At 36.9% G+C, this 14,700-nt stretch overlaps 6 protein-coding genes across 6 annotated transcripts; 3 read left to right on the plus strand and 3 right to left on the minus strand.

Annotated features, from left to right (window-relative positions):
* Positions 1–1,236: 1,236 nt before the first annotated feature.
* On the plus strand, positions 1,237–2,542 carry L201_004877 (uncharacterized protein; the record flags this gene model as incomplete). The annotated part of the gene is made up of 3 exons (XM_066220614.1): positions 1,237–1,519; positions 1,610–1,954; positions 2,022–2,542. The coding sequence occupies 3 exons, from the start codon at positions 1,237–1,239 to the stop codon at positions 2,540–2,542; spliced, it is 1,149 nt and encodes a 382-aa protein (XP_066076711.1).
* Positions 2,543–2,944: 402 nt separating this feature from the next.
* On the plus strand, positions 2,945–5,643 carry L201_004878 (uncharacterized protein; the record flags this gene model as incomplete). Its single annotated transcript, XM_066220615.1, has 11 exons — positions 2,945–3,137; positions 3,228–3,482; positions 3,587–3,686; positions 3,790–3,891; positions 3,988–4,136; positions 4,193–4,255; positions 4,322–4,382; positions 4,439–4,510; positions 4,586–4,825; positions 4,893–5,391; positions 5,479–5,643. The coding sequence occupies 11 exons, from the start codon at positions 2,945–2,947 to the stop codon at positions 5,641–5,643; spliced, it is 1,899 nt and encodes a 632-aa protein (XP_066076712.1).
* A 267-nt stretch (positions 5,644–5,910) lies between these two features.
* Positions 5,911–6,723, minus strand: L201_004879 (uncharacterized protein; the record flags this gene model as incomplete). The annotated part of the gene is made up of 4 exons (XM_066220616.1): positions 5,911–5,961; positions 6,179–6,364; positions 6,509–6,586; positions 6,721–6,723. 4 exons carry the CDS (start codon positions 6,721–6,723, stop codon positions 5,911–5,913), a joined length of 318 nt encoding a protein of 105 aa, XP_066076713.1.
* A 425-nt stretch (positions 6,724–7,148) lies between these two features.
* On the plus strand, positions 7,149–9,092 carry L201_004880 (heat shock protein 60, mitochondrial; the record flags this gene model as incomplete). The annotated part of the gene is made up of 4 exons (XM_066220617.1): positions 7,149–7,356; positions 7,423–7,516; positions 7,580–7,802; positions 7,863–9,092. 4 exons carry the CDS (start codon positions 7,149–7,151, stop codon positions 9,090–9,092), a joined length of 1,755 nt encoding a protein of 584 aa, XP_066076714.1.
* Positions 9,093–9,620: 528 nt separating this feature from the next.
* Positions 9,621–10,442, minus strand: L201_004881 (uncharacterized protein; the record flags this gene model as incomplete). The annotated part of the gene is made up of 1 exon (XM_066220618.1): positions 9,621–10,442. The coding sequence occupies one exon, from the start codon at positions 10,440–10,442 to the stop codon at positions 9,621–9,623; it is 822 nt and encodes a 273-aa protein (XP_066076715.1).
* Positions 10,443–11,079: 637 nt separating this feature from the next.
* On the minus strand, positions 11,080–13,616 carry L201_004882 (uncharacterized protein; the record flags this gene model as incomplete). The annotated part of the gene is made up of 6 exons (XM_066220619.1): positions 11,080–11,566; positions 11,664–11,812; positions 11,899–13,194; positions 13,256–13,308; positions 13,368–13,441; positions 13,516–13,616. The coding sequence occupies 6 exons, from the start codon at positions 13,614–13,616 to the stop codon at positions 11,080–11,082; spliced, it is 2,160 nt and encodes a 719-aa protein (XP_066076716.1).
* Positions 13,617–14,700: the final 1,084 nt, after the last annotated feature.

The following is a 14,700-nucleotide window of genomic DNA, read 5'->3' on the forward strand; positions in this document are numbered from 1 at the left end:
TACCAGGATGACGTGTAAAGTAGGAGATACTTGACGTGACGGATGACTGATGATCAGGCACCGGATCCAGAAAAAGGACAACATGTAAGAAATCTTTTGAGAAAGATTTGAATGAATGCGGCAATGCCAAAATAATTTCTTCTGTATTCATCTTGTTCCGTTGCATATTGAGAAAATGGTTGTCACAAGTCGCAGAGAATAGGGGAAGCGATGGTTGTCTGGATCTGAGAGATCCCATCATATTTCCATACCAGAACAATCTGCATCAAGGGTCTCTTGCTATCATGTCATTTATCCGTGTCTACCCTTTGCTAAGGTACGAAATATGTTGACTGGTATCTGAACATGCTAGATAGAGGACCACTTGAAACCGAAAAATATTAGCAAAGGAAATTGTTTCCGAGTTCTCAATCCATGTCAATAACGTTCTCAGTCCCTCTGAAAATGAATTTGACAAGAATTGACAACTCATCTCCGCTGGAAAGCAGAATTAGATCACCACGAGGTGTCTAATCTGCTTCCGCTTGGTATCACATGCATAGTGACTAAACTTTACTCAATTGCTCACAAGTATTAACAGGATTATGTATTCCGATGACTTGAAGCGGTTGTCCATTCACCATATGTGAGCAGTAAATATTTGCGAAAGGTAAAGGAAGCAAATTGTGGTTCCGCTATGACTGACGACGTTCTGACCATTCCGAAATTTAGGCTAGAAGAAATAGCTTCTGTCGCTTCTACGCCACCGCAGACGACCTTTCAAAATAGTGTTCATTCACCGATAAACATCACCAAGGAACGCTAAAATTGATTAACATATGTTTTTGATCGTGTGTTTATCGTCGTCTATCATGCTTGTCGCGTAAAATTCTAGTCGAACAAGATGAGAGATGGCAAACCTCCAAAATAACAAAATGATGTGGCATTCCTGAACAAAGAGTAGGCACTTGTATCACAGCTTGTTGTCCATGTCTTACATAATATGGTTATCTTCGTGTATGTCATCGCTGTGATGTCACTACGAAATACCTCACCACCTTACCGCCTTGTCGGAATTCGATTATCTGTTTCTTGGTGCGATACATGACAACATTCTGGATACGTCGACAAAATCTTAACAAAGCTAGCTGAAGGACGCTTTAAGTTAGTGAGATCTCCTGTTCAAAATCGTAAAAACTGCGTTTAAAACTCATATTTCAATCAGAAAAAGAAGCTTAATAAAGCGATAAAAACAAAATGTCAGAACAATATCAAATCCTAGTTAGTGGATACAGAGATACATATACAATTTTATCATTTGAACCATCAACATCAAAAGTTAAAATTGTATCAGATTCAAAAGCACCTGAAAAAGCATCATGGATTGAACCTGCATCAAAACAACATGATCCCTTGAAATCTAATCGAGTTTTGTATTCGATTTCCGAGGTTGAAAAAGGTAAAGCAGTTAGTTTAAATTTGAAGAATGATAAAATCGAAATTACAAGTGAAAAAGATACCCATGGCGCACCTGCTCATAGTGAGTCAAAGCAATGTTTACTTCCTGTCCTCGCATTGATGCCGTAGTATGGTCGTCTGATGATGAGCTAAATGAACCCAACCAATCTAGTTCATGTAATGAAAGATGGATCTGGATTGGCTGTAGTCAATTATATGGGAGGATCAATGATTTTTTTCCCATTTAATGAAGATGGTACTTTATCAGATCATCCATCTGAGTTACTTAAATTCGAATATTTATATAAAGATGGCAATGCACCAAATCCAGAAAGACAAGATACCCCTCATGCTCATCAAGTTATCGAAGGTGAAAATAACACACTTTATGTATGCGATTTAGGTAATGATAGAATTTGGGTAATCGAAAAGAAAGGTTTAAATACTTTGAGTATCAAAGGTTGGTTACAAGCTCCACCTGGAACTGGTCCCAGACATGCCACTTTTAGTAAAGATGGTGAGTGACTTTGCTCATCTATGATAGAGTCAATCATGAGTAATCGCTAATCAAGTCAAGATTATAGGAAAACACCTTTACGTACTTACAGAATTGACCTCCGATGTATTAGTATTTTCATTAGAAAGTCCAACATATCCAATTATACCTAAACCTGATTTCAAAGTTAGTATAATACCATCAAGTGTACCAAAAGAAGCACATTCATTTATGAATGCAGCAGAATTAATTTTAAATCCTTGTTTTGGAAATATATTATATGCATCAAATAGATTAGAAATGTCATTAGATGAAAAATCAAAAGGTAAATTCAAAACTTTAAAAGATGTTAAAGGTGATTCAATTGCTATAATTGAATTAACAGAAAATGGTGATGATGTAAAAGGTTCAACTGCTGAATTTTTTCAAACTGATTTAAATAATTTAAGAGGTATGACAATTTCAAATGATGGTAAATATTTAGTTACAGCAGGTAGAAAATCAGGTGGTTTAGAAATTTTCTCAACAGGTAAAAATGGCAAAGAATTGAAATTAGCTGGTAAAATTGAACAAGGTGTAGATAATATTACAGATTTAACTTTTTTATAAGTCAACGTGGCTGAATTATACTAAATTCAAAAAACATATTGACGAGAGGTGTAAAGGTGTCTTTGAGAATGATAGTTGATTAAGAAGCACAACCTCGGAAGTAAAAATGATGTAACGACATGCATGCTATGGATACTATATACGGTAAAAGGAGTTTAGAGTAATGGAAAGGACACTGCTAGTCTGTGCGCATCATATCATTTGTGTGTGCGTGTACCCACTTATAGCGCTTTGACCTTCACCAATCAAACACGTACCATCAACGCATGACTGTACTCGACGTCATCCTTGATGTCGACCATTATTCTTACCACTCCCTCACGATTGTACCCCCATTTATTCATCTTTCAATTTCCTTCCTCCAACTTCTTTGCTGATTTCACAGCGAGTATCACTTTTATCATGTTTCCTTACCTTCAACTGTTGACATACGGAGATGACCTATTCAACTTACCTCAGAAACTGATAAACACATTATCAAAACAACAGAATATTGAATCGTTCATACCTATAGCCATACGAGCGATTTTAGTCGCTATCATCTTCTCATTGGCCAAGAAAGTATTCAAGTATGTCAGCTCAAGAATCAATCAAAGTAAGTTGAAATTTAGGCATCTGTAACATATGCGTATCTTTTACCGCTCAGCATTAAGTACCAATAAACACTTGTTTTCAACGACTATAGGACTATTCCCCACAGCGTATATAGCATCATCAGACCCATCGTACCATTGGATAATAGCATGGATAGCGCAGGATGATTATGTACAGAAGCAAATCCACGATTTCCAATTATGTACAGTTGAATCACGTTCTCTTAAAAGAAGAAACAAAAATACTTTAGGCTCAAACGAAACGACAAGTAGTGGGAAATCATTAGGTAAACATAATTCAACTTGGTCAAGTGAAGAAGTTATAGGTCAAGTCTTACCTACATATAGTGAGTTAAGGACTCTATAATTCAGCTGAAATAGACATTGAACAGACTCCGTCCTATCTTTCTGTGCGCATACTGATATGTATCCCTTTCGGCTTTATGTCCAGGTCATGCTATAAGGATTAAGCATAAGGGAAATTATCTATGGGTCAGGAGACGAAGTATTGGATTTGGAGGTAGTAAAGCTATAGATCACTTTAGAGTTCAGTAAGTTGACCATCACAAGGTGTAGCTCTTGACTACTAGCATCCTACAAATATTAATCCAAGAAACAAGCGGTCACATCAACTGAGTCAGCGTTTTCTCACAGGACAATTGCTTTTCGTCCACATGTTTTGCGCGATTTTCTGATTGCTGCTAGAGACTCATTTTTCGCTAAAGAAGAAAGAGAATTACTCATCTTTCATGCTCCGTAGGTTGTACACGATATCCAATTTGTTCCTTGCAGGCGTTGCAGTACATCAAGTATGAACAGAAATGAGATATATGCTTATAATGTTGATGCTAGACGACTTAATTCGACGTGGCAAAGTCCAGTTTCTCGCCCTGCGAGGCCATGGTCTTCCGTTATTTTACCCAATAACCTGAAAAATGACCTCTTGAGGGACATCGAGAAGTTTCTAAGTGAGAAAGAGATCCGTTGGTATGCTGCGAGAGGTGAGTAAGGTGAACTAGGCGCGTGTGCAATAACGGCTCATACATCCATACTCTAGGTATACCGCATCGAAGAGGTTATTTATTTCATGGTGCCCCGGGGTCTGGTAAGACCACATTGGGTGAATTATCTTTACGAATCTCGCATACATGAGGAAGGATCTATCTCATCAATTACTCATTTGCAGTAACTGCAATAGCGAGTAAATTGGCTTTGGACATCTACGTTATTAATCCTGCGCAAAGAGGGTATGTTGACTCATTGCCCTCTGCAGTGGGATATTGACTGTACATTGTTTGAGCAGTATGGATGATGCGAAATTGGCGAAATTATTTCGAGTATGTCCTGCAAAAAGCGTCATCCTCATTGAAGATATGTGAGTGCTTCACTTCGATCTGTATGACTAACACATGGGATCTCGCTGATGTTATTCATCCGTGCTTTCGTGTAGCGATTGCATCTTCCCTCGTGGGCGGGGTCAAAATACAACAGCTTTAGAATTTGAGGATGAGCTTATAAAGGGACATCATGATGATGCCGATCAGATCGATTGTCAAGTACAATCTCCAAATGCGAGTATAGTGGGAGGAGGAAAGCATGATTTGGCTCCTTCAACAGTCACAATGTCTGGTTTGCTGAATGCTATTGACGGCGTATCAAGTCAAGAGGGCTGCATTTTGGTGGCAACTACGTGAGTTGCCTTTTATGAATGGACTACTTCGGGCCTTAGAGATTGACGAAAATGTGCGTTGAGATAGAAACCATTCTGAACGATTGGATCCAGCACTATCAAGAGCAGGTAGATTTGATATTGAAATAGAATTCACCTTTGCTACGCCTTCACAAGCAAGAGATTTGTATCTTCACTTCTATCCTTTGGAAGAATTTCGATCAACATCCAAAGCACACGAATCAATAATATCTTCAGCAGGCGGATCAGATGACCTGAACGAGAAGGAAAGAATCTCAAGTATGAGAGCGATCAGCAACACTAGTCCGATCTTTTTGAAAGATCAGAGTGAATTAGAGGAGTTGGCCGATAAATTTGTAAATTCTATATTCTCAGACGAAGCCGAGGTACCAGACGAAGATAATCAGCTGGAATACCTGAAAGATACTCAGACGTCCAGAGTGGCTCAACCAAAATTCTCGATGGCTTCACTTCAATCATTTTTATTGAGATACAAGGAAGATCCAGTTTCGGCTTGTAATCCCAAGAACCTGGAAGAATGGTTGAAATGCGAGACCAGCCAAAAGGTAAGTTTCTAGAGCGTCCTATCGCTGGTCATAACAAGATAATATGAAAATACCGTTTATTTTCTGCTGATACTATGTGCTGTCCAGAGCATGCATAAAGGCAAAGCCGTCTCGCGAAGAAAGAAAGCATCCAAGAAACCCACCGAAATTATGGTTGATGAGGAGAATCAAAAGAATACGGTGAATAACCAAAATCCAATCACTCATTTGGCTAATACGGAAAGTGAGAAGGTTGAATCAAGCGAGAAATAGATGATCCAGCTTAGCTTTGCGTAGAAAATTGGGTTGTGTAGGTGTATTGAGATGGCAAAGTTGTATACAACATACACATTAGTGAAAAGAGCGGAGAATCTGATAGATGCATATGCAATTTTGTTTTTATGTTGATTTTTTGTTTCGTATTCAATAGTTTATCTCAAGCAGTATCCACACTCTAAGATCACCATGACTAATTCTAACACCCAAATAGATAAATCCTTCCTGTCACTTCTCAAACCCTAATAGCCAGTTTGAACTGATTTATTCGTTGATTTTAGCAAGAATTTCGGCATCTTTGAAGAGGTGGTATTCCTAAACAACCATAATGGCATAGAAAGTTAGCATTTGGCATTATTGATATTCGAAAGCACGATATTGATAATGTTTATTTCGTGCCATATCCGTGTCATTCTAGTACGCTAACAAGGGGGCGACCATGACTATCTTCCTACAAGATACTCTGCCCCTACCCACCCCACACCCCAAACCAAAAAAATCAAAATTGATATGACAAATCAAATCAACTCACCTCTTCTCCAACTTTAATAGGACTTCCACCCCATCCAGGTAATAAAACTCTATCACCAACTTTTACACTAACTGGACTTACTACACCTTCTTTATTTGGTGCACCTGGACCTACAGCAATGACTGTAGCTTCTGGTAAAGGTGATGAGGTTGCTGTTGAAGGTAGGAAAAGACCTGTAGCTGTTTTCTATTGTGCAAATGTCAATTTACAATCTATTAGCTTATATATCTTTTACATAAATAAAGGTTAATACGATATATTGAGATTGTTGATTTATGTATTGTTTAATGAACGCTTTGAAGACTTGACTTATGATGGGGATATACTCACGGTTTCAGCCTTGAATCTTTGTACTAAGACTCGGTCAAGAAGAGGTTGAAGAGATCTGATTGATTTAAAGGTGGCGGACTATATGATCAAGCCGATAGGATTGTCAGTGAATGCTTATACTTGATACTTCAGTATACCAAAAAAAGATCGTCATGTTGAGAGGAGTATCCCTTCTTAGATGTATATCGTAAGCTGGTGGGTTTGAAACTCACCATTTTGGCTGAATTTCGTTATTCCTGGAAGGATGATCTTGATGCAAGTGCTAAATTACAATTTCGAAATAAGAGGAATTCAATTAACCTTAGCTGTTTATCGTTGTTCAATTGTTTCAATCCGTCGGCGATGTCATGCAAGCTGACTTTTTGGTTTTGACTTTGTGACTTTGTATTTCTAGACATTTCCTTTTGGTACTCATTATAGTGAAATAATCAAGTTTCTCACGGTTGACTGAATAAAACCGAATATTTCCAGGGCGTAGAATTATAACCGATCTTTCTAGTAAACCTAGTAAACCCATCGCTACTCTATTATAGTATTTGACTTTTTTCGGATCTGCTATTCTTTACATCGATTTATGACTTTTATCTCTCCCTCTTCATCCTTCTTTGCCACTTTTTCAAAAAATCATCAAAATATCAAGATGAACTTCCTTAGATCAAGATCAGCTTTACCTAGACCAGCTAGATTATTACAATCTACTACTACATCTACTATAACAAAAAGAGGTTATGCTTCAAAAGATGTTGTTTTTGGAAATGATGCTAGACAAGGAATGTTAAAAGGTGTAGATATTTTAGCTAAAGCTGTTAGTGCTACACTTGGTCCAAAAGGAAGAACCGTCATTATTGGTTAGCTTTTCTCCCTTTATCTAATAGGGATTCATAAGCTGACGAAAATTGTTATATGTAAAACAGGTCAAAGTTTCGGTGGACCAAAAATCACAAAAGATGGTGTATCAGTAGCTAAAGCTATTACACTTAAAGATCCAGTAGAAAACCTTGGTGCTCGGTAAGCTGACTCTTACTCATCCCCATCATGGACATCAGCTTATGTATATACGGTGATTTATAGTCTCGTTCAGGATGTCGCTTCAAAGACCAACGATACCGCTGGTGATGGTACAACTACCGCTACTGTTCTCGCTAGAGCTATTTACTCTGAAGGTGTAAAGAACGTTGCTGCCGGTTGTAACCCAATGGATCTTAGACGAGGTGCTCAAAAAGCCGTTGACAGAGTTCTTGAAGTTCTCGAACAAAACAAACGAGTTATCACTACCAGTGAAGAGATCGCTCAAGTGAGTCAAATCGTAACATGATAGTTCTCTGTTCGTTGTGCTTATATTGGTCCATTTTAGGTCGCTACTATCTCAGCTAACGGTGATACCCACGTTGGTGCTATCATTGCTCAAGCTATGGAAAAAGTTGGTAAAGAAGGTGTTATTACCGTTAAAGAAGGCCGAACCATAGAAGATGAAATTGAGATCACTGAGGGTATGAGATTCGACCGAGGTTTCCTTTCCCCATATTTAATCACCGATGCCAAAAACCAACGAGTCGAATTAGAAAAACCATTTGTGTTATTATCTGAAAAGAAAATTTCAGCTTTACAAGATATTTTACCATCATTAGAAATTGCCGCTCAAACTAGAAGACCATTATTGATTATCGCTGAAGATGTTGACGGAGAAGCTTTAGCCGCTATTATCTTAAACAAACTTAGAGGTCAACTACAAGTTGCTGCAGTTAAAGCTCCAGGTTTCGGTGATAACAGAAAATCAATTTTAGGTGATATCGCCATATTAACAGGTGGTACTGTTTTCTCAGATGAATTGGATGTTAAATTAGATAAAGCTACACCAGATTTATTCGGTTCAACAGGTTCAGTCACAATAACCAAAGAAGATACGATCATCTTAAATGGTGAAGGTGATAAATCAAATATCCAAGCTAGATGTGAACAGATCAGAGGTGTGATTAATGATCAAACAACAAGTGATTATGACAGAACTAAATTACAAGAAAGATTAGCTAAATTAGGTGGTGGTGTTGCCGTTATTAAAGTTGGTGGTACATCTGAGGTTGAAGTTGGTGAAAAGAAAGATAGATATGATGATGCTTTGAATGCTACTCGAGCAGCTGTAGAAGAAGGTATTGTACCTGGAGGTGGTACAGCTTTATTAAAAGCATCAATTCAACTTGATTCATTGAATGTTGACAACTTTGATCAAAAATTAGGTGTATCAATGATTAGACAAGCAATTAGAAGACCAGTTAGAACTATAGTTGAAAATGCAGGTGAAGAAGGTTCAGTCGTTGTTGGAAAATTATTATCTGAAGAATTTTCAACACAAGATAAATTCAATTGGGGATATGATGCAGCAACATCACAATATAGAGATATGATCTCTGCTGGTATTTTAGATCCTTTGAAAGTCGTTAGAACTGCTTTAGTTGATGCTTCAGGTGTAGCAAGTTTATTAACTACTTCAGAAGCTTGTGTTGTTGATGCTGAAGAAAAAGCTCCACCTCCAGGTATGGGTATGGGTGGTATGGGAGGTATGGGAGGTATGGGTGGAATGATGTGATCAGGCTTAAATGTCAGGACATAATGCATTGTTGTTGATATGGACATAAAGGAAGGAAGGAAATAGAAAAAAACGTAAAATTTTTCATTTTGTAGGAAGATAAGTAGAAAAAATATAAAAATAAATAGTTAAAAATATGCCAGCAACAAGCAAATCAAGTATAAGGCATTCTTGTTATGGTAGTCATATAGTCATTATGAATATTCATTCACATCTCCATTGTAATGTGAAATCAAGCAAACTAAAAATGTGCCTTTGACCGCGGATGAGCAGTGTGTGAAAAGATGATTGATTCAGCAAATCATTCGCGTTATTCCCCTATGTTAATCGGTCACCTACGTCTAATCTTTTCTCATGTCACTAAAGGGTCAGTAAGATCATCATCATCAAGTTCAGTAACTTGTACTGAGACTCTGCTACTACTACTACGTGTTGGCAAAACGCTTGGTGATGATTGTAACGTGCACTTTGACAAGAAGCTATTCTCATCAGTGTTATTTGAATCGAGAGCGATACTGCTTTTTTCGGTTATACTTTTTTCACTGATGATCTGAACATCGAATCATCTAATTTAGTATGAACATCTAAGAAGTTTCTTAATTCACTTAATTTTTTTGGATAATATCTAATGATCCAATCACTTGAATCTAAAGCTTTACTTAATATAGTCATTTTATCATAAACGAATTTAATTTTTGAATTCGTCTCCGTCTCCGTCCTCGTCTCGGAATAAAAATCAAATAATTCATCATGTACTTTTTTATATTGATTTTTTAACTCTTCAGTTCTTCTACAAGTTAATATGTTTTCGTGAATTATAGATTTTATAGAAGATGATTCCATTTCATGCGATACGAGTGTTGGTTTAAGGTTAGGTTCATTATTAATAATTTGATAAATCGATCCATTAGAAGAGAAATCTGAAAATAGTTCATTATTGATTATGACCCGTCTCTTTAACTCTTCTTGAGAACCACTGGGATCATTCAAGTTGATATTTTTATGTCGATGGCATTGTTGATTATCACCTTCATGATCAATATAATCTTTCTCAACGGTTATATCGCTAAACAACCTCAAAAGGTTCATATCATCTTCTAATTGTTCACTTAATCCTTGTAAATATTCTTTATTATGCTTGATATAAAGTATTTTCTTCATATCAAATTCACTTGGATTACCATATCCTCTAGAACGTAGAAACTCTATACTGTCCTCTTCTTCATTCAAAGAACCATTTAATACTTTCATTACTGATTCTGCTCTAGATAACCATAATGAAGATGCTGAGATTCTATTGTGATTATTTCGAGATCCAGGAGATATCGCTGAGACTGGATTACTTGACATGTTTACCAGATTAAATTGAGATGAAATTGTTGTTCAGCACAGATTTAGAGATAATCAAGATCGATTGGTCAGAAAGATGTGGATGAAGGTAAAATAAAGTAAATTACAGTCGACTTGAGATACAGTTTTTGTACATTTATACAGCGAGAAACCATCTATGTGTTCTTCTGTCTACCTGCTGTTCACCTTCTCGCGATACAAACTCAGCTATCTTCTTCAAATCACCACGCAAATCCTTTCAAGGATGCACTGGGCCACCTTTCATACTATCGTAGGCATTCTCGCTAACGAACGAGTAAGTCAATGGTCAGTAAATATCGGACTGTGTTATCTGATCCACTGATGATTATGCGCAGAATGCAGTTGTATCTCGATTCAGTTCGTTTGCTATCCATTGTGATCATGCATTGAATAATTAAACATGCCTTATCAATAATTCAACAGTAATCAATGCCTTTAAATATAAACATAAAAGTACAACAAAATATGATCGTGTCAATGAATGTATGATGAATATGGTTATATGATATAATGAATGCAAGGCATATTGGAGCAAATACCAAACAAAATAAAATGAATATGTCCTTATAAATCCTAGCCTAACATTTCCACTAATTCCAACATGATAGTCAAGACATTATTGATCATTATCATCATTTAAATCTCTTTTCCTACTTAGACTTCTTACTTGACTCTGTAATTTATCTGGACTTCTTGTTCGACTCCGACTCTTACTACTACTTTTATTCTTTTGTCTATTTGATTCTATACCTATTATACCTAATCCATTGGGTTGTTCATTAAAAGGTGGTAATAAAGGGGTTCTTTCATTATTATTATTATTATTATTATTGTCATTATGATAATTTGATTGAGTTTGTGAATATGAATGTGATCTTGTATGTGAATGTATGTGATTGTGATTGTGATTGTGATTATGAGTATGATGATGACCATCTTCAACATGTTTTAATTTCCTCTTGCTTGTAAAATAACCTCTTCGTCTGGATGATCTATCAATTTGATTCTGAGGGATTGGCATAGGTGGTGAAGATCCATATATTATAGATTGTATCATAATCGTTAAATCAAATACCAAAGTTCCACCTGATCCAAGAAGGTATCTAAAGTTGCAAGTTACGATTAGACCACACTGTCAGCATACCTTGCTACAGTTAATTACTTTAACAATGAGTAAGAACAATGATGCAAGGAACGTACGGTAAAGCCTCGAGTAGATAATGCCCAGCCTCATTAGGATCTCCGTTACCAGCGGGATTTAACAAGATTGAAGATACGTATGTCAAGTTTCCCAGAAAAGCCATTGCAAATAACAAAATTGATAGACCCTCGACTGATTTACGTTGAAACTGGACATCGAAAGCAAAGCTCAGTAGTTAGCATATTTTTGATGCAAGAATAAATTGAAAGCCATGAGTTTTGACGATAAACTCACATTCTTCCATATCTGTGGTAATCTAGAAGCCAAATACAAATTTGTACATGCCCAAGCTGATATTCTGCCCACTATCCTTTGGAAACTAGGTGGATCTTCAGGTATATGAGGTGGTGGTGGTATATGTGGTGAATCATTGCCATCTGATTGTTGCGGTATTATGACTTTTGTGATATGGTTGTTCTGGATATTCTGCAAGTTTGAGATCTCTAATTTATCTGCAGATACTGAACCTGGCAGATCTGATGGTGATGGGATTTGGTATGACATTATATACGGATTCGAAATTGTGTTGGTAGGTTCTAATAATACTCTTCCAACGCTCTGAGAAGTTCGCGAAATGCCGTAGGACGATCCACCTAAATTTCCATAACCGACCAATAAACCTAAACTCATGAATGCTACACCTGCAGCTCTTCTACCACCTCTCCCACCTGATCCCCTAGCTAAACTCAAACTTCTACTTGCGTTCCGTTTATTCTCTTTTATCTGTAAATCATTCTGATTGCCTAAAATCAGACCTAATGTACTTGATGTAGAAGGTAATCCATCCAATCCATCATGGTTTGGTAAAGGTGATAATTGACCCATAGGACTTCTAGTCGTTGTTCTCGTCATTGATCTACCTCTATTATCACCTAATAAAGTTCCTGTTGATTGCGTCATTCTATTTACCCCACCTATTGTTGAAGACGATCTATCTGATAAATCAGAATGTATACTATCTATCAAGTTCTCATTCGGTCCATTCTGATATTCATCTTCATTCATCCCATTTCCATTTGAATTCACATTTGTAGTTGAGATTTGTCTAGATAAAGATAATTTTCTTCTTTTTGCTGATTTACTTCTTCTATTTTGACTTGCTCTTTCAGCCGCTCTAGCAACATCTAATGCAGCTTCATATATCGCTTGATAAGTTCCATCATATCCGGCTGAAGGTGAAGATGAAGTTACATTTATATCAGGTGGTAAATATAAATGACTGTTTGTATATTGTCTTTTTGGTTTTGAAGGTCTAGATGTATTTGGTACAGAAGAAACAACTAAATTCGTTGATGACGATCTAGTTCTATATCCATTTTGATTAGAATTGGATTGTGATAAAGGTGGTGCTGTCGATGGAGGTAGTATTAAGGATTGATGAGGTGATGATATTAGGGTACTATATGATACATATCTAGGTGTTTGGTTTGCTGAGTTTGAAATAGGTATTCGAGTTTGTTTGGGTTTGTAATGTATAAATTGTCCAACTAGTGCTAAATCAATAGCACAGAAATATATCGCAAGATAGGTCTAAAAGATGAAGAACACCAAGTCAGATGGTAAATTATCACAGGACAGAGTATAGACTGACTTGAAATGGTAACTGATCAGTCAATAAACAACCTATCAGATTCGTTATATCACCTAACGTTATAATTGATATCAGCTATAGAGCTCAGCTTGTGATGGCCAATTAAACTTACCAAAAAGCCAACTGCATAGAAAAGGTAATGCTAAACCCTCACATGATTTCAGAGATGCATTCTTGATGACTTGACTAAATCAAGTGAGAGAGTTTTCAGTCAATCAACGTTATATACTTCGCCCAGATCAACGTACACTCCAACTCACGGTAATTGAGCGCATAACCAACATCCTATACTCATATAACCCAATGCATTCGCAATCATCACCCTTGATGGGTAATCTAGCAAAGCCACCACCTCTAACATCTCCTCTGACTTGGTCACCAAGACTTGAAGGAGTATAAAGGAGTTTGGAGTAATGCCTATAAACCTGTAAACATATAAACCTCTAGTCGGTAATTCCGTTAACAAAGCAATTTATGAAAGCATTGGTGATGGTGTTCGAAATGGTAAGGGTGGCTGGAGATGCGTTGATGATAGTAGATAAGGTATGATGGCACGGTGTATATATTTGTGTCTATGTGTTTATGTCCTGGTGAAATTGAATACAGAATAGATAAGCTTTCAGTTGTGATCTTGATATCGACTTTAGGTTTATCCCCACTTTGCGCCCATCACCCTTACTCGAGTACCGTATCTGCATGATGTATGTATGGCCATCAATTTGATTCCGTTCACCATACTCACTACACTCATGCTCTTTGGTGGGATAGTCCGTGTTCACGGTCACACGACAAGTCATCTTTGATATAAATGAAATCAAATGAGATAGATGCATTGTTGTTATTCTTCAATGTGTTGTACTCCTTGCTATCGATAACGCGGATATGACTATCTGTTATCGATAAGCTATCATCTCAAAATAGTGGAACGCTGATATAAACAAAGCTTAGTGTTCTCACTTCACAACCTTGACTTTCTCGGTTGGCCCGACCGAGATTTGATTCGCGATAAAATACGGCAATATTCGCTTCTTATGCATGATACTGAGCGTTTTTTCGTCCCGATAATCTGAGTTTTCTATCTTATCTTGATCTTTGTTGTCTGTATAAGTGAATAGCTCGATTGCCATCAATCGGATTTCCGTCGTCATCAACATTACTTTTCCAATAAATCACAAGGATTGGAATTCCGGGAATCATTAGCGCCGGATGAGACCGAATTAAGTAGAGATATAAATATCGTTATTTTTCGATATTTTCTTGCACTTCTGTCGAGATACAGTATATAAATCCATTGTCAAACGGTCTTCTTCATCGATTCCTGAACTTCTTCTTTGTTGCTTGTGGGCCGAATCTATATTGACAACACTATATCTTCAAATCTCACCTAAGACACAACAATATCAACTTTGCATCAGCAATACACCCCTCAATATCAATATAGTATA

The sequence above is a fragment of the Kwoniella dendrophila genome, chromosome 6 (assembly GCF_036810415.1).
Source record: "Kwoniella dendrophila CBS 6074 chromosome 6, complete sequence".
NCBI classification, from domain to species: Eukaryota; Fungi; Basidiomycota; class Tremellomycetes; order Tremellales; family Cryptococcaceae; genus Kwoniella; species Kwoniella dendrophila.